Source organism: Marmota monax, unplaced genomic scaffold, assembly GCF_021218885.2.
Source record: "Marmota monax isolate L192 unplaced genomic scaffold, Marmota_monax_Labrador192_F-V1.1 WCK01_AAM20220418_F8-fsc00001, whole genome shotgun sequence".
NCBI lineage: Eukaryota > Metazoa > Chordata > Mammalia > Rodentia > Sciuridae > Marmota > Marmota monax.
In genome coordinates this window covers 32,328,683-32,348,805 of record NW_026693777.1, presented here as the reverse complement: position 1 = coordinate 32,348,805, position 20,123 = coordinate 32,328,683, and the positions used below count along the sequence as shown (strand labels likewise).

The 20,123-nt window shown below is 35.0% G+C and overlaps 1 protein-coding gene across 6 annotated transcripts in view; it reads right to left on the bottom strand.

Annotated features, from left to right (window-relative positions):
• Positions 1-1,259: 1,259 nt before the first annotated feature.
• Fermt2 (FERM domain containing kindlin 2) overlaps positions 1,260-20,123 on the bottom strand; it is a 77,144-nt gene continuing 58,280 nt past the window's right edge. Inside the window, exons 5-18 of one of the 6 annotated variants that reach the window (XM_046461220.2) lie at positions 19,314-19,346; positions 18,763-18,988; positions 18,555-18,657; positions 16,053-16,160; positions 12,548-12,682; positions 11,736-11,785; positions 10,090-10,214; positions 7,946-8,052; positions 7,571-7,792; positions 5,376-5,399; positions 4,839-4,859; positions 4,300-4,424; positions 3,834-3,975; positions 1,260-2,516 (exon numbers count right to left, since the gene is read on the bottom strand). In XM_046461220.2, the coding sequence (XP_046317176.1) occupies positions 2,343-2,516; positions 3,834-3,975; positions 4,300-4,424; positions 4,839-4,859; positions 5,376-5,399; positions 7,571-7,792; positions 7,946-8,052; positions 10,090-10,214; positions 11,736-11,785; positions 12,548-12,682; positions 16,053-16,160; positions 18,555-18,657; positions 18,763-18,988; positions 19,314-19,346 (1,595 nt within the window). In that variant the 3' untranslated portion in view covers positions 1,260-2,342. The remainder of the gene's footprint in view (positions 2,517-3,833; positions 3,976-4,299; positions 4,425-4,838; positions 4,860-5,375; positions 5,400-7,570; positions 7,793-7,945; positions 8,053-10,089; positions 10,215-11,735; positions 11,786-12,547; positions 12,683-16,052; positions 16,161-18,554; positions 18,658-18,762; positions 18,989-19,313; positions 19,347-20,123) is intronic. The other 5 variants (XM_046461222.2, XM_046461223.2, XM_046461224.2 and 2 more) reach the window with 5 other exon arrangements.

Sequence of the window (20,123 nt, the reverse complement as noted above, 5' to 3'; positions counted from 1 at the left end):
ATTCCAGAGGATAAGAAGAAGCTGAATAAAAAATACCCTCACATTTTACTGAGAAGTTATTATATTCAAGGTAGCTACAGTATTGAGGACTTTTGCTTTCTGACCCTATGTGCTATTTTTCCAGATAAATTAAGGGTAAGGAACCCAGGCTGGTAATCCCACTACATCACAAATTGCTAATAAAGAACATAGGAAAGAACAAATACAGTCTGAAAAAAGTAGTCTACCCAATTTTGTTTTGTGAACTAGGTAAGAATGCAGAGTCAAGAAATCCAACTGAGTTCTCTTTTACAGTAAATGTTCACATCTCCAGTTCCCTGACTTTTGAAGTTCAAGGTTGTACCGAGTTGAGATTACTGATTAACTACATCAGGGGCTTTCAGGTCTCTAACCTGCTGATTTAAGAGAAACAGGGTTGGAAGGGAGCTTGGTTGGCATCCTGTCCCCAGTACCTTCATGTCCACGTGAACTTGACTCACAAAGAGCAGAAACCTCCAGCCAGGTCTCTGGAGGCCTCAGCAGTGTCCCCCTCCCGACCCCAACCCTCTCCGTTTCTTGTTATTTCTGTAGAGAGGCCACTGCCCACAGGATTCCTCAGGACAATCTTCAGGAGAAATTAATGGCTACTCATTAATTATGGCTGGCAGCTGGAAAAGAGAATTTTTGGCCCTAAGCAAACTTGAAAGTCAGGAAGAATCTTGAGCTCTAAAGTTCTAAAAATGCTAGACAGACATTTGGATAGGTGAAGACTTGAATGTCCAGGAAGCGCAGCCAGCAGGCACAGCACAAAGAACTGACTTGGATGATACTGACAGCAATGACAAAAGAAGGATGCAAGGCTGCATAAAGGAAAAATCAACAGGTATTAGCCTCATTAGAAACAAGGGGTAATGGAGAAAGTCCAGGATTGAAATTTCAGGGAGTAAATTATTCACAACTTTTTTTTTTTTTTAAAAGACCAAGAATTATTTTGCTGTTCAAAGCAAATTCTGCTTGAGTAAACTTCTGTTTGTAACTACATTTCTAACAATTTAGATATTCTACATTAATTTTTCAGTATTAGGAAAAATGGGGGGTTTTCAATGTAAGTGCAAGACTTTACCTTAGAGATAAAGCATCTATATCTGGTGACACTTTGGAATACTAGTCAGTTTTCTCACAACATAAGATGTAGGCAAAGCTTTTCCAAAGGCAAAGGTTCACCTCTATAAAGTTAATGTTATATAAACATTAAAAGAAAAGTACTACAAAAAGAAATATTAAATAAAAGGTTTTGCTTTTATTTAAAATAAGATGCATTTATACAGTCTTTAAACCATGGATTATTGGACAATACTGGTAATCCACCCCTCCCTGGCACCCTTTTGGGCTATGTGACCTAGGAATTTTCTGACTAGCACCAATGCAGATTGTAACAGCGCAACAGACTAGAACGTTGCCTAGTCCAGGCATAAGAGTTAAGGACATTGTGGCAAATCATGACCATAAATGAAGTCATTCTTAATTTAGCAGATATTAAAACTGCATATTAATTATCTTTTAAAAGCATTTAACTAATGCAAGGATGCTACATCTAAGCCATTTCTAGTTGTGAAGTTTTTTAAAAAAACTGTACAATTTTATAAAATTTGTGTTTGTACATTAGTTACACAAAATTTATACTTCATAGACCTTTACTTCATATTGTAATGCAAAAGTTGCATATTTTAGGCAGACAGTGAATATGCTGGTGCATACTATAAGAGTAATACAATATGGTGTAAAAATAAAAACACAAGACAATATACATACATGCTTATTCAAGGACAAAAACAAAGCGTAACAGACTAACAGCATTTTCCTTCAAGGTCAAATAATGACATTATTAAATATCAGGCACTTTTTGTATGCCTGATTTTATATTTGGGGAGGGGGATTAAAATGGCTACCGGAAGGTTATTTTAAAACATTAAATCAAATTAAAATACATTAAAATACATGCATTAAACATGATAAATAGACTTCATATAGGTTAAGCCCTGCATAACTTTAGAGTAGATGGCTTATTTCTTACAATTTGGCTTGCTTAAATCACTGATGGTTTATTTCTGATTTGCCCACTATTTCAGTTTCAATTCGTAAGGAATGTGTGCCATATTCAATAGTCCATTTATTGTATCATTTTAGCAGATTACTAGTCGTGCTTGTTAGTGCACATATTAACCAGTCTGGTAAGGCAAAAAAGTTTTTCATGATAAAATGATAAATTTCAAGCTTACTTTATCAAGCAGCATATAACAAACAATAGCTTTTAAAGTTAAATATTGTTATGGCCATGGAGTTTCATTATATAGTATTTCTATTCACACCCAACCACTAGTAAGTTTGTAGAACATCTCTTCATCTAAACTCTCATTCTGGTCTTTTGCACGTGTTGAGAGAAATATGTAGCCACCAATAAATTCATGAACCACTTTGCAATCTACTTCAGTACAAATGAAGGACAATCGGACTTCATCTGCAAACTCTACGGTGACCTAAAACAAAGACAGAGAACTATCAGTTCCAGGAAAACTCCATGTGGCTGGGTCCTGTGAAGCTACTGTGCTTATGTTTAAGGCCTGCCCTAATCATAAAACATGTCAATCCTCAAATAATTACTCTTCTAAAACACTAGAGTAATAATGCCTTTAAGCTGAAAGAATAAGGAAAGTTTGCTACCCTCCCCCACCCCCATCCTTTTAGTTTTCAAGTTCTGAAGAGGAAGACTGAACACAAGGGTTTTAGGTCATTAAGTTCCCAAGTGGTCTCTGGTGATTCAATTCTGTCTCTCTTGAAGTCCTGGGAGAAAATCTACTTCCTGTGTTTTATTTAATATTTGCTTCAATATTAACCTTTAGGTATCTTGTTTAAATATTTCAGAAATGAGTTTTATTAAGTGACAGGAACTGTACAACATATCCAATATGACTTTTTAGTAATGATTCTGTTTATTTTATTTTTTGGTACCAGGGATTGAATTCAGGGCCAATCCAACCACTGAGCCACAACCCCAGCCCTATTTTATATGTTATTTAGACACAGGTTTTAGCACTTCGCCATTGCTGAGGGTGCCTTTGAATTCCCAATCCTCTGCTTCAGCCTTCCAAAACATTGTACCTGGCCTGTTTATTTTAAATAATAAGGTTAGTGGCAACATGATATATAGTGGTACATGTGCCAGGCTTTAGACCCCCAAACTGTATTAGTTTGAATACTGAATCTGTTATTTACTGTTTGTGGTCATGAACAATGGTGGCCCTTTGGCCTCTAAATTTGAGTGGCCTCATTTGTAAAGTACAGACATCCCATCTACCTTAGAAGGCTGTGATGAGGTTTAGAGATAGGATATAGATATAAACATCTATTATGCCTGGCACAAAGGAGGCATTCAATATATAGTGATGCTATTCTAAGTGGAAGGGACTTATTCTCTATAGAAAGACAACCCTAAAAAAGATCAAGCAATATTCTAAGCAAATTGTTATGCCTTTAGAATTTTAGTTATGAAACAGGCAAGTTTAAGTGAGATATGAGTAACCAACTATGGTCTGTACTTTAAGAAATAATGATAAAAATATTCAGTACTTATGAGGCCTCTTTAACTTACTAGATTTTATCATAAAGACTACATATTTAGGTAGCACTGCTGCTAGTTTACCTTTTTTAAAAAAATTTTTTTTAGTTGCAGATGGACACAATACCTTTATTTTATTTATTTATTTTTTTGTGGTGCTGAGGATCAAACCCAGTGCCTCACATGTACTAGGAAAGCGCTCTACCACTGAGTTACAACTGCAGCCCCACTAGTTTACCATTTTGATCTCCCAGTTAACATTCCACTGCTTCATGTTGCTGAAGCGCCATGTTTTAATGGCATCTCCTGTGCCGGCATCCATCCTAATTAATCTGTTGTATGCAATTCCAATAAGTTCTTCTTTCTTGCCCCCTTGGAACCTGCAGCATTGAAAAAACCAAACATTTAAAAATGTGCATATGTGGGAAACATATAGGTCTGTTTTTCTTCCAGACAAGTTCTCTCTAACCCTAAATAAAAGTGCTATTCTTGTATGAATAAAAATAGAAATATAATCATTCTGAGTTTGTAATGAAAAAATTAAAAATACAGCAAATACATCTGAACAGTCTTTAAATTTTACTGTAGAACAGGTTAATGTGACTAAGTAGCTATGTGTTAGATGTTTAGCTTCTAATTACAGGAAGCAGAGGAAGTGAAAATGCAGATTAAGGTTTATAGAGGTACTTAGTAGGACCACTGACCTTGCAATGAAGTGTGTGATGCCAAATTCAGGTAATGACTGCCAAGCTTGAATGAATCTCATCTTAGCTTCAATCAGACTCATCTGGGCTACGTTCTGATGGGCCTCCAAAATTCTTGCTGTTATCTAAATATGATTAAATATCATCTTTACCATTGGACATTTTTCTTTCATGGCAGAATTATGATTGAAAGACTGAATTATGTATCCCACCACAAAATCATATATTGTAAGAGTTGAAAATAGAAAATATCTGAAGTTACATTTGGGAATTTTAATAAAGTAATATATTAAATATTTCTAAACTAAAAGATATTCTTAATTTTAGTTTTCATGTATCATAAGGGAAAAAAATACTATTAGTACATAATTGCCAAACTTGAGACGCACATTCTATTATTAAACAGTATACTCATATATGTGTGTGTATATATATATATACATATGTATACATACATATGTATATATATACACATACAGAGTTAATAAATTTATTTCTTCCTCTTTTTTTATTTTTTTTTGTAAATATGAAGAACTTACCAAATCTCTTACATAGCCTGGCTGTAGATGGCAATGCGAAGAAAGAAAAAGGAAGCGGAAAGAAAAAACAAGAGGCAATCAGAAAAAATGGCAATGAAGCAAAGAAAAAGTTGTGGTAACCTGCAAACCAAAATTCCAGCCAAAAACCATGCGAAAAATTACTTTAGGTGGAAACCAAGCAAAGTAAATGCAAGAATGAAAATAAACACAAGGAAGCAGCAATTACTTTCCATTCAGAATACTGAGAAACACTCCCCATTTCAGAATGTTAAATGTTATGAAAATTAAGGGTAGAAATTTGTAGGAAGAAAATAAAAAGTACAAATACCTCTTTTCTTGCCTCAAATACCAGCTCTTACTGGTTAGGGTAAAGCTAATTATTTTAGTAGTAAAATAAAAATTAATACTCAAAAAACTTTTAGTCCTCTCATAATTAGTCAAATATGATACATGCACTGCTTTTCAGAAGTTGAAGACATGAAATAGTGCAGTGCCCATACTGTCTATTTACACAAGAAAAGCAAACTCCTTAATTACCATTTGTTTTTTGCATCCTTTTTCCTGGAAGTAAAAATAAAGAGATGCCATATACTACACTAGGAATTGTGGCCATAATATTAGCCCATTTCAATTTGGACTAACAGAGAAAAACACACAGGACAATTCCTTCCTTTAAAATTAAAAAAAAAATCCAATTTGAGTCTCATCATTTAAAAAATACCCAGAGCAAGTTGAGTTAACTTTATATATGTATAATTTGGGGACACTGAAAGTAGCTCAGTTTTAATATAACAAAGGTTAAATTGACCAGCCCAATAGGCAAATCATGTTTATGCCACGGTAGCATGAATGACTGCAGCTGTGGACTCCAGAACACCACTAGATTCAGTTTAACGATTAAGCATTATGCCTGATGAGCAGCACAGTGCCTGAGAAACAGTAGCAGCTAGACTTCTATCAGATTTCCTATGTGCCAGAGTAGTCAAGCATGGAGCCTTCTGGAAACACCTGTAAGTCTAGTTAGAGAAAGGATTTAAGATTGCATTTGATTTGATGTCAGCATGGAAAACCAGAGATCAGGAAAGATCCTTAACCACGGATACACTGCCCTCCTGTCAGTTAAAAGAGCAAAACATTTCTTGTCCTCAAGAGAACATATGACTAGTTCAGAGCTCAGGGGTGAAAACTATTATTTCCTGTTATCTGACACTGAAATGATAACATTGCTAAAATTTGAAATCATTCAGAGCCTTTGAAGGCAAATGAATTCACTAATTTTAGAAACAAGTTTCCTTACCAATAATTCTTAAATGAAAAAACTAAGAATAAAACATGAAATTACTACTTCCTTCATTTTCCCTTTTTAACTTAATAATCTACATTCCATAGAGTTCCCCAGGGTAGCATTTCCTCCATTCCTCACTACTCCCACAGCCTATGACTATGAGATAAACAATTTCCATGTAGCTTAAACAACCCCTAAAACTTAAACACAAATACTTTGTGATTAAAACTCCTGAACATTTATAGCTAAATGCCAGACCCATATAATAAACATTAAATTTAAAGTTAAGAAATTAAGTGTCTGAGTATTTAATAGGGACTTTTCATTATGTTTTAAAATATTCCTCAACAAAGATAAAAGTAAAACTAAATAAAAGTGCAATATTTATTCTAAAGATTTTCTCTGCTCCCCCACCCAAACTGAAGCTTTTTCCTTTTATGGCCTGGTGTCTGGTGCGGAGAATAGCAGGGGCTATCCCAAGTGAAATTCCCCTGTGAAGGGCTTGTCGTGTTGCAGTGACGAACCATTTTCCCAAATAGCAAACCGTTTATGGTATTAATTTCCAGGAAAGAAGTTAACAGATAAAAAGCAGTAAATTTTAATTACAATTTAGAAAACTTTGTAACCTTGTGTAAAATCTCAGGTTCTAACTGTTAAAATTAAGTCAATGTTGGTGTGTAGACTATTTCTACCCTTATAAAGTTGATTTCAAGGCTGAAAAAATCTATTTCAACAGCAAGAATACGTTTTAAAGATTGTACTATGAAATGCAGTCTGCTTTGTAATAATTATATAAATTAATAAAACTAAATGGATTAAGGAACATAAAGCATAGATGGTTTTTAATTCCCTAAAAGAAAATCCTGTTAATAATTTCCTCAGGCTGTTTAGAATAAATATGAAATCAACTATTCTACCTTGTTGTCTGTCCTGTTAAAATGTGTTTTTAATGATAAATTAAAATGACCAAAGTCTACATTTTTTCCTACTTTATATCATTACTATTATTATTTTCTTTTGGTACCAGGAATTGAACCCAGGGATGCTTAACCAATAATCCACATCCCCAGCCCATTTTTAAAATTTGAGATAGGGTGTCACTAAATTGCTTAGGGCCTAAGTTGCTGAGGCCGATTCTGAACTTGCAATCCTCCTGCCTCAGCCTCTCAAACTGCTGGAATTACAGGCATGCGCCTATTTGTATATTTTATATTCTAACTAGCCGATATGAATTTTTTTATACTTTTTAGCTGTAGTTGGCACAATATTTTTTTGTGGTGTTGATTTTGATTGAACCTACGGCCTTGCACGTGCTAGGCGAGTGCTCTACCGTTGAGCCACAACCCCAAGACTAATGACTCTTATTTGATAGAAGAAACAAAATTTAAATGATATGTACAAAATAATAAAACACCAGAAAGCAACAGATTTAAATATAATGAGATACCTGTTTGTTCTTATATTTTTTTAGATACCGTGGGGACACCAAACATTCAGGATTTATATCAGTTGTGATCTGCTCTGGTATTAATTGAGGATCTGGGTTTAAATGCTGCATCTTCAGAAAGGAAAGAATATTCTGAACTTCTAAGTTGTAAGAACTGTCTGCCATGGTCTTGCCTTTGGAGGCTAATCTGCAGGCTGCCATCCAGTGTGCATACTGTTTTTCCTATTGGAAAAAAAAAAAATACATTGAAGTATGAAATCACATGGTGATGTAGATATCACATGGTGGGTCTTCTGAGGATAAAATGTAAGGATGATTGCTCAACTCACTTAGAATTTACAGAATATAAGGTTTACTTTCAACTGGGAAACTCACATTGTCACAACGAAGCCAGATTTCATTCATGCCCTCTGCGACTGGAATCAGAAGTTTAATATTAAATTTTTGGCCGGAAATGTTTACATCTGGGGTAACTTCACATCCTGTAATTAAAAAATTTAATTATAAAAGTGCTTAAATTTACTTTTAAGAAATATCAAACCAATATGATAGTTTCATTTTGTGGGTTTTTAACATACTGAATTTTTGTCACCCTTTAGGAATTGATCTGTATATACCTATATATGTGGGAAGTTGATATGAAAATAACTTTGGTATTAAGAATGACACTTTATAGTCTCCAGAAATACATGAATTTATGGGTTATTTAACAATCTAAGTAATCAACACCTTCAAGCATGAGTGGGGGGGCTTTTTGCAAGAGAATGATGTAATGTGAAGGCTCTCTATGGTCTACTCAAATTGTCTGTGCTTGGTTCATGCCACCCACGATGCCCTAAGATTCCTTGCTCGCCATACTGGAGCAATTGCTCTTTTCACAGAGTACAAGGAATTAAACACCAGTATATTCAGAAAGAAGAAATGTTAAAAATGTCTTTTCTTGGCCTCCACACAAATATTTAAAGTGTTAAATAAAAGAAATAAGAGCACCTCCGTGTCTTATGCATCAAGTCAAATTACTTAGGAATCATTTTTGTAAAAGGAGCCTTTTACAAAATATTCCTCAACAAATACTGATACTTTTATTTAGAGAAGCACATTACTTTATATATGATAAAATATGTACATGCAAAATGTATCCAAAAGAGGCTGGACCCCTGGGAAAAACTGGTCTTCCAAGGGAGATGCAACCTTTGTTAAGAATCAAGCAGCTGGAAACTTCCTAGGAGGCTGCTTATAGCTATTAACTCTAGAAAAATGCCTCCCTCCTTGCTACGTTCTGTATCGCCAACTCTAACTCTCAGCTTGGAATTCAAGTCTGACTGGCGTCTAAATCTCATTGGGAATGAGTTTCAAAACTATTTTTCTAGCCTTTGTTGTAAGGGAATAGAAAGTAAGAGGAGTGAGGAATAGAGACGAGCCAGTCAATTGCAGATTCCACCAGGTATGAAGTGGGTAGGATGTGCTGTGTGAGCTTATGGGAGAGTAGCATTCAGGGGACACAGCTTCTCAGAGGAAGTGGCATCTGACCTGGAAGTGAGCCATGAGACTCTTTAGTGAATAATATCTTTAGTGAATAACATCATCAACAATTTGCAAAATGAGTCGAAGACTGCAGAGAAATCAGTGAGCAGCAGCAGGATGCCTTCCACCTGTACAAGAACCAAACCAACTTAGAGAATAAACAGTGCGTCAACCAAATGAAAGAGGTGAAGCAACAGAGTGAAGAACATATGCCACCAAAATGGGAAATGAAGCTATGGCCCCATAGATCTGAATTTAAAAAGATTAAAGCCAACAGCTGAGTCCTCATCTAGGCTTATCCTAGGCTATAGGAAGCAAGCTTGCTGCAGTTGCCACAAGGGAAAGGAAATCTGTCCCTTAAATACCAACTCCTAGTTCTGAAAAGACTTTGGATTTAACAAGACAAAAGGAAACTCAAGTTGACAACAGGAAGGCATCTCAGAGAGCTATCCTGTGCTCCCTTCAGGAAGTCAGGCTGCGCACAGTAAGAGAGACAAAACCAGGCAGGGAAGTGGCAAACCTAGAGGCAAAGGACCCTGTGTGGGACCAGCTTTATCAGTGAAGGAGGGGAAAAGGAGCAGGATGCCAATGAGGAAGAGAGAAACCAGGAAAGCCTAGGAACAGATGACTGCTTCAAAAGTTAAAAATGAGATGAAAAGACAAAGAGGCAGTCCCCGCAGAATGAGGAAAACCTAACTGTCCTTAATGCTTAAAGATCAAGAGAGAGACACCATAAATTTACTTGACAAGTGAAAAAAGCAGAATCATATAATTCAAGCCAGGTTTTCCGAAAGAGATAACAAACAAAATATTCATGTGGAATTGAACACTCACAACAAGAAAAATGTAAATATAAATAAAAAGCATATCTAAACATTTAAAAAGTACCCAAAGCAGTAAATAAATTTTAATCCTCCACTCTACCCCAATGCCAGTGAAGTCTATTCAATATCAGACCAACAGAAATTCCATAGGTCATTCAAAGCTTTCCTTACCTCGAAGGTTCATCTGATGAGCAGGTGTGCCACTGGATTCTTCTTTGCTCTTATAGCAAGAAATAGATGTATCTTTGAAAGTGCACCAATATTGCTTATAACCTTTTAAAGTCAGCTTTTTTGGCCTAGTATCAAGTAGAATTAAGAGAAAAATCCACTTTGAAGTAACTTTGTCAATATTCTTTTAGTAGCAAATCTCACAATGTTAAAAAGTCTTAAGGCAAATTTAACACATGCTAAAATTAGTTCCCTTTGGCCAGTGTCTTAAATTCAGTAGTGCTGGTATTGGATGTGCCCTCCCTTCTCAATTTACTCAGGAAGATCCCACAAACAGGGAACAAGTAGAGGGCCATGTTCCAGGATTTCTCATCACTAGCAGCTCACTGGAAAGGCGAGGAAAAGAAAGGTAAAGTAAATGTCCATAACTTGAAGCTTTCTAGGCCCCATAACAACCTGTGGGGGCATGGGTGTTTGCAGGGTTGCCTCTGGAGCCTCTATGAAGAAGCAAGTTTACTTGGCATGACTGGAAGTGAAAGAGGTTGTTGGTCATGGTGGTGTACGCTTGTAGTCCCAGCGGCTCAGGAGGCTGAGGATCCTGAGTTCAAAGCCAGCCTCAGCAAAAACGAGGCACTAAGCAACTCAGTGAGACCCATCTCTAAATAAAATGCAAAATAGGGCTGGGGATATGGCTCAGTGGTCAAGTGCCCCTGAGTTCAATCCCTGGTACCAAAAAAAAAAAAAAAAAAAAAGAGGGCTTAATTCTCTTGGATACATATCAATGCTGACATTAAGTTGCCATGCCAGTGTCAAACACAGGAGATGCCAGATCAGTCACGAAGATGCAGGTAGGGGAGAAGAGTGGCATTTGAAATCTTGCTCTTATCTCAAAAATGTTACATATGTTCATCTGTTGTATGTTCAGCTATGGTTTATTCTACAATAATTTTATAATATACAGTAGAAAAAAGTATATTCGGCATCACCTCCTCCTTTTATTTATTTTTGGTACTGAGGGTCTAACCCATGCTTTACCACTGAGCCATATCTCCAGTCCATGTTATTTTTTATTTTCATCCAGGATTTTATTAAGTTGCTGAGGCTGGCCTCAAACTTGCAATCCTCCCATCTCAGCCTCCTGAGATGCATCTCACCCAGCTCATCTCCTTTCTTTCTTCCCCTGTCTACCTTAATGACCAGTTCTCTGGATTCTGTGGAGATACAACTGTATTTTGACTGTTTAAAAATCTGAACAGATATATTGGGACCTTACATAAAACGATATACATAATAATGATATATAACTTATTAGAATCTAGAGCTCTGTACAGGAAATAACCACTGGCAGCTGTCAACTAAGGTTCAGAGGGACTGTGCCAGTGTATTGCTATTTCAGCATCTATATGATGAAATCTAGATTTCATAAGTTTGTTTGAAGAAAAATATTTATGAGCTAAAACAATGATTGCTGTGATTTTAGTTTGGTAAACATGATTATTTTCTTTCGTTATAATTTAAGTGTTCATCTAATCAGTATATCCTTAAACAGAGGCTTTTGCCAAACTTATTATAAATTTAAATAATGTGAACATGACAGTCCTGACACTTATTGTTTAGTAGTACCTGGAATCTCCCACTTTTTCACTTACTTGAAAACTTTGATATAGTCAGCAAGTTCAGGAATGGAAGTAATATCACCCTAGGGAGAGAACAAAATAATTTTTCTTCCTTTTTTTCTAATTTGAAATTTTAACAAACAGAATTAAGTAAAATACAGATTATAAAGATTTAAAAGATATAATCATATTACATGGACGTATGGATATTTTCTTCTTCTTATAAACACATTTTCAAATAGGAGAAATTAATAAAAATTTGAAAAAAATAACAACTACATACCCCCAAAGGATACAATGTTACTTCTAAATGCTATTTGTAGATGCATATGGAAATTCTCTAAATCATAACAGCCTTGAAAAGTTTTCCTACAGCAATAACTAATTCCTTAGCTTTAAAAACAAACTTATTTAAAAACTATAAGACCTATTTCTCTCTTCTCTTTGAAATATTTCAAATAAGTAGATCACTAAATTTAGATGAAATTTTCCTTTGTAGAAATATTTTCCACCACTTATAAAAGAATGTAGGAGAATATGCAGAGGACCAGAAGATTCATCTTTAGTGTGTTCCAAGCTCTAGATACCACATACAATGTACACTCCCCAACCCATTCTGCACCCCAGTTGGGGATGTAGCTCAGTGGTAGAGTGCATGCATAAGGCCCTGGGTGCATGCATGATTCCCAGCACCTCAAAAATAAAACTTTCCTGAAAAATCTATATCTGACTTTTCTAAAGCATTAAATATTTCTCTCTACCCTCCAAATACTTTCTGAGAACTAAAATCCACAAAAAGTTAAGCATCCATTCAAACTCAGTTGGTCGGTAAAGATTCACCTTACCAAAATTGTTGATGTTTTACCCCCTTCCAAAGTAATCTCCAAGTCTGAGAGGGCAGCATCTACTTCATCAACTTCTTTGTCACTGTTGTTCAAATGATTCTCTGATGTCATGATTGACAGCTTGTTGATATGATACTGAAACCAGAAATGACATTTTATTGAAACGATTAGTAGAACTGTAAAACTTTAAAATGAAATTACTATCTGAATCTATACTGAATGCTTTTTATCACCTAATTTGAAAAACTAAGTGTCCAGGAACTAGAATGACAGAAAGGTTAAGGGCATGGCACCTTATCAATATCAAACCTTGCTAATAAATATTTATCCAAAGTAAGTAAGTAGGTCTCTGTTTGGAACATGCATAAGGTCTTTTGTAGGAATGGATTAACATTGGTTGTCTTATGTTACTACTGCCACCCAGAGCAGAAAATTGACACTGCCTTATGTACTATTACTCAGGAGATAGTTATCACCATCACAGCTTTAGGAGACAGCTACAAAGTCCATTTTTTTTCTCCATTTTCAACTCAATGCTCTATATTTTCAGTTTCATAAGATTGATAAAAGATGTTGATATATGTGTACACATATATATGATTTATGTCAAAAGAAAAGATTTCAAGTATTACTAAACAATAAGTGTCAGTTTTATTGTCATGTTCTCATTTATACGTTCATATATACATATATATGGAGAGCACATATGTGCACGAGAGTGGGTAGGCAGTGAGTAGACATTAACTATCCTATATGTGCAAAGAAAAAATTCTTCATTATAAAATTCCTTATTTTAAATTAAACTTAGTGACTTAAAAAATAGATTATTATCTATTAAATGCTGATGTTAAGCTTAATAAGTCCGCAGAATATTTAACTTAAAATCAGTTACCTTTTAAAGGAATAAGCAGCACTTTGCATTTCTGAAGTATTCATTTACTTAATAAAATCTACTTGTGGGAATATTTAGTGAACTAATCTAAGGCCAATTATCAATGTTTTTCTGTGTTTTAAGGTGTAGTCATGAGTAGTTTCTGGTTATACTTTCAGTTATGCCGAAGCAAGATCCTTAACTTCCATGGTCATAAATGATGGAGAATAAGATAGTCTGAGGCTCAGGAATGACCCCAAATGTTATGAGTATATTAAGAATCATGTGGAGAGAGGGCTAAAAATACAGAGCCTTAGGTTCACCCCAGAGATTCTGATTCAGTAAATCTGGGGTCCAACCTGAAATCTGCATTTTTACTAAGTGCCCTAGGTAATTTTGATGCAAAAAGCCCTTATGGGATTTGTCATAAAATCCAGCTTTGTTTTCAAACGTATATGGGGTTATCTAATAAACGTTATAATACATACTTGGACCTAAATGCTTTAAAACAAGCAATGTTACTAACAAAATTCCACAGCTTGTTTTGAATTATCCTTGTTTTTTGTTTTGTTTGTTTTGTTTTTAACTATAGTGTACTTTATACAAGGATCCAGATGCTCTAGAATAATTCAGAGGGTATGCTGTGTCTGAAAAATTGCTGGGTATCTCCTCACCATACTTTCAAAGTTTCCATCTAATAGACTTTGGGTCAATTTATCAGTAGGCTTCTAACAACTCAAGGTATTTGTACTCTAAAATTCTCTCATTAAACCTACATTGTAAGGCCAGGTGAGCTGGCACATGCCTGTAATCCGATCGGGTTGGGAGGCTGACAAGAGGACCATGAGTTCAGCCAGCTTCAGCAAAAATGAGGTAACTAAGCAACTCAATGAGACCCTGTCTCTAAATAAAATACAAAATAGGGCTGGGGATGTGGCTAAGTGGTCGAGTGCCCTGGAGTTCAATCCCTGGTATCCCACCCCCAATCTAGATTTTTAAGATGGTTCAGGAAGACCATGCTGTGAGATTATTCAGTTCCCCTGAATTAAAGTCTGTTGTCTCTGAGGTATTTTTATGGTATTGATATGGAATATCCATTCTACAATATTCTGGGTTGCAGCATATTGCCATTTCTGTAAAAATGCAACTGTATACTCCTTCAACAATTGTTTTCTGAGCATCTACTATGTGCTGACTAAAAAAATAGAAATACTATTTTTATAATAAAAAAGATGCAAATCAATACAATATAATAAAGTCTATGATCTTTCACATGTATATTTTAAATGTGTATTCTGTGACTGGCAAAACTTCCAATAAAAAATTATGTGCTCATATTCAAATTGAGAAAGATGTAGATAGAAAATCATAAAAAAGTGAGGGACTCCCAGTAACATGCTCTAGAATTTAATTCAAGAAATTCTTCAGATAGTCTGAATCATCCAGAAACAACACAGGATTCTTAATTGTTGATAAATCAAATCTCTAGAAATAAAAAAAAAAATCATCCAAATGTCAATACGGATTTTCCTTAACTGTATTCCTTTTTAATTTTCTTCTTTTACCTGGCAACCTAGTAGTTGTTCTGGCTTTCTAATGACAACTTTTGAGTTTAACTGAAAACTTTTCTGGGTGCCTAAGTGTGTCTGAAAGATTCTGTTTGTGCTCTAAGGAAAAACCAAAATGGTTTTTATGGTGGAAGCTCTTAATAACTGTGTCAGCTCTGCTTCTGTACTTCTATTTAAAGGACATCAACTGTATCAGGACTTCTGGTGACACTACAATCTCATCATAATTAGAGAACAATTGCCAAAGACTTACTCAAATATATAAAACTTGAGAACAATGAATTAATACTGAACTTCAATCATCTATTTCTAAGGGGACTCATTTGGGGTTACCACTCTAAAGGTATTTTATTAGAGGATATATATTGGTAAGGAAGTGAATAATTTTTAATTTTTTTAGGGTACTGGGATTGAATCCAGGGTTGATTTACCTCTGAGCTTCATCCCCAGCCCTTTTTTATTTTGGAACAGGGTCTCACTGAGTTGCTTAGGGCCTCACTAAGTTGCTGAGACTGGCTTAGAACTTTAAAATTTTTTAAAAGCACCACTATAGTTCTAAAGCAGGTGATGTGTAAGTATACAATTGGAAAGCACTGGTTAAATCTAAGGAAAACATCAGCTATCTACTTCTTAATGATTATCATTTTAAAAACATCTCTGTTTACTTTCATTAATCTCCTGAAATTTTATCACTTAAAAAGATATTATTTCTGCCAACAGTCCATTTTACAACATGTCCGGCCACTATGCAGGTAGGTATCATTTCAAAAATCTGATATTATCAAGGAAAACTTGAATAACATTAAATTAATAGACATTTTGAGGTGGGAGATATTCCTCCCCCACCTGCCAAATACAGAAAAGTAATAAAATATACCACTGAACTCTCTTAAGACAAAAAAAATATAAACTAAATTTATCATTTACTTTGCTTTTAAAAGAGCCTATTCACTTTCTACATAGCAAAAGATAATTTATCAAATGCTACTAGAAATACTAGGCCACTCTACTATTTAAAAACCACTCTTCTTTCTCTTTCCTTCATTTACCAAATCTTTCAATCTACCTGCAAGGCTGCAAACATCATCATTTCTTCTTCTGTGCATTCGATTTCTTCTAGGAGAATAGCCCACTTAGCCTGCTCATAAAGCTGATTGATTCTGATTGCATCATACTGCAGAACAAAAGAAACACTTCTTTTGTAAAATATTACCATTAAAGTTTTTAACTCTGAGCATTCACTTTTTAAAGCTTGGAAAGAAAAACAGAACATAAACTTATTTTTTCTGGGATTTATACTCACTATTAAATAATCAACTCTAAAAAGAAAGCTATTTATAGGGTTAGATATATCTATACATACCAAAATCTAGTTTTCTACTCAAAAGTGACATTAAAATATGACAGAAGATAAGTATTCAGCATTAGAAATAGGTTTGGGGCGGAGAGAAACAGATTCATGTTATTTTCCAGGGAAATAACTATATATTATAATTTTAATGTAAAAAATCTAGATTGAGGATTTGAAGGTATTAAAAAGTAAGTTATAACTACAGATTGCTTTTTATTATGATTATTGCAACTTGCCAAAATAAAATAAAAAATCAGCTATTTGGGGAAACATCTTGCTCAATGTGGGGAAGCACACCCAGAAAAAGTGGCAGGTACTTGGAAGCAATAGTTATTTTAAGTATTCAAAACAGATGGCACATATGCATTTATAGAAAGTATATTTACTTAAAAGTTACTCAACTATTAATTTAACTATATTAATAAAAAACAATATCCAAGAGCAGTAATGTACACCTGGGATCCCAGTGGCTCGGGAGGCTGAGGCAAGAGGACCACAAGTTCAAAGCCAGCCTCAGCAATTTAGTAGGGCCCTGAGAAACTCAGGAAGACCCTGCCTCAAAAATGAGGTGGCGGGAGGTGGGGGGTAGAGATGTAGCTGAGTGGTTAAGTGCCCCTGGGTTCAATCCCTGGTTACCCCACCACCATCAAAAATATAAATAAATTAAACCAATAGTAACATCTTAACAATGCTACCTTAAAATATCAACAAAATACACCTTTATAATGAAACTGTTCCCAAATAACTTTGGTTTTACTGAAAGTAGATACGATATAGCCTGAAAACAGATTAAAATTATTTTTTGTAGTTCTATTATGTACATTTTGCTGTTTTATAAGGCACATAATAAAAGATGGGTATACACATAAAATCTAGACTAAGGCTAGACTGTAATCTTGGGCAGTCAAGAGAAGCTTCTCCCAGTATGTTTCAGTAGTAAAGGAGCCAAACGTCTGTGCCAACTTTATTCTGTGGGGGATGGTGTCTACATTTTCACAACAAAGTTAAATTTTACCAGGAAAGCAAAGCACTATAGTAGCACAGATCATACCAATCACAGAAAAACAGGTAACACTGTGTGGCTAATTATTAGGAAGAAATGTAGACTTAAAAATGTACATGACATAAAAACAAGTGTTTTTTTTGAAACAAGATCTTCTGGCGTACAATTAGTATCTGAAAGTAACAGAAAAGGCAATCTTATAGAAAACTCTTCTTTCCCTTACTGTGTATTTATTTGTGGTGCCAGAGATCAAACCCAAGGCCTCACACAGGCCGGGGAAGTGCTTACCACTGTGTCACATCCCCAGCCCTTCTTACAGTATAACTGAAAAAAGATGTTAAATTAAGCAAAAAGCTAAAAACAAAAACAAAACCAAACAAAAAAACCCATGCTAAGTGAAGTTAGCCAATCCCCCAAAACCAAATGCCGAATGTTTTCTTTGATATAAGGAGGCTGATTCATAGTGAGATAGGGAGAGGGAGTATGGAAGGAATAGACGAACTCTAGATAAAACAGAGGGGTTTGGAGGGGAAAGGAGGGGGCAGGGAGTTAAAAATGACAGTGGAATGTGATGATCATTATTATCCAAAGTATGTGTATAAAGTCATGAATTGGTGTGAATATACTTTGTATACAACCAGACATATAAAAAATTGTGCTCTATATACGTAATAAGAATTGTAATGCATTCTGCTGTCATATATAAATTAAAAAAAAAAAACAAAAAACAAAACCCAAGCTGGGTGTGGTAGTACACACCTGTAATCCCAGCTACTAGGGAGATGAGGCAGGAGGATCATAAATTCAAGGCCAGCCTTGGCAATTTGGTGAAATCCTGTCTCAAAATAAAAAATAAAAAAAGGATGGGGGTGTATCTCAGTGGTAGGGCAGACCTGGATTCAATCCACGGTACCCACCCCCAAAAAGAACCACATAACTTTGCCATTCTGTAGTACTAAACTAGTACATTTTAAATGTAAATCAACCAAAAATTTAATTATCTTAACAAAAAAGGCTTAATCATGGTTTCAAACTACTAAAATAATAGACCCTTTTAAAATACAAATGCCTTTGCATAAAGGTTTGGGTTTTTAATATTATTTAAAACTTGCTATAAACAAACAATTCCTTTTCTCTACCAACTTCCAAAAAAAAAAACAACATCCAAAAGAACAGAAATAAAAAGAAAGAAGATCCCTTTAAGCCCTTGATACCTTTGGATTCAAATCAAAAAAGCTGTAATACTTGAATCGAAGCAGCAAGGCCTCATTTTCCTTCACATCTTGTTCCATAAGAGATCTTGAGGAATCAAGCCACCTGAGCAGTAAGAGCAGTGGAACAAAGCAAAACAGAATCAACATATATTTCTACCTCTAAGTGGATAAATAAATTCTTCAATTCTATCCATAACTTAAAACTTACCCTTGGTTGATTTTTGCTTTATCGAGAAGAGCTTGAGGCTTGAACATTTTTGCCAAGATTTCTGGTGATGTAATCGGTTGACTGACAGCAAGTATACCAGGATTGCCTTCTGACAGAGCACTGTCTCCAAACCAAGCAGAAGTTGGTGACAAGGGGCTTCCATCATGAGCATCATAAGTGGGGGTCATGGTTTTACTATAAAGTCCTGGGCTTGAATATATACTTCCTGATAACATGAAAATGAGGTAGTTAAGGAAGGAGCACAGTATCTCAAGTTCTCAATAACAACATACACTATGATATAGAGCACACTGTGAAACACAAGCTTCAATCTGGAAAGAAAGCTTTAGCACATTATTTTACCTTTCTCAAGAACATGTGAACTCAACTCCACTTGCATAACATTAGAATGCATAATACCAAAGCCATAAAAAAATAATTAAATTGTCAGGAAATCTGGGGGAAAAGTAAGTTCAAAGAAATTAGAAAATAAGGACACAGCTGAAGCAGACAGACCAACAATTTTTGTGTTTAATTGTGGTAAGGCTCACCTTTCAGAGGGCCAATGTAAAGAACATCAGTGCCTACAGGAAAGGAAAGAAAGGAATTCAGAAGGTAAAGGAAAGACAACGATAGAGGACAGAAACAAAAGCATGAAAAGAAAAAAGAAAAAGAAAAGATTTTTTTCCTAATTGTGAATAATAAATTGAAGTAGACATTTCAAGTGGATTTAAGAATAAAGAACCCTAGAAGCTACAACTTAAGTAAAACAAAATTTCTTGTCCAAATTAAAAGAATAGAAGTTGTGCTTTAGTTAAGCATACAATGAAATGTCCATATAAATAAGGAAAGCAATTTTTTTTTTTTGGCGGAGGAGTTGGGGTAGGTACTGGGGATTGAACCTGGGGTGCTTAACCATTGAGCCGCATCCCCAGCTCTTTTTTTATTATTATTTTTTAAAATTTAGAGACAGAGCCTTGCTAAGTTGCTGAGGCTGGCTTTGAACTCAATGATCTTCCTGCCTCAGCATCCCAAGCCACCACTGTGCCCTGCTAGGAAAGCAGTTTTTTTAAAAAATTTATTTTTTAGTTGTAGTTGGACACAATATTTTCTTATTATGTTTATTTTTTTTATGTGGTGCTGAGGATCAAACCTAGGGCCTCACACATGCTAGGCAAGCATTCTACCACTGAACCACAACCCCAGCCCATAGGAAAGCAATTTTATGTTCCAAGTTCTCAGCAAACAGCTAAACTAGTTTCAATAAATATACAAATGAGGTATTAAGATTTTCTGTATAGAAAATGTTGAAGTCAATTATAAGAACTTGGGACTGCTCTGATAGAGATTAACAAAAATTG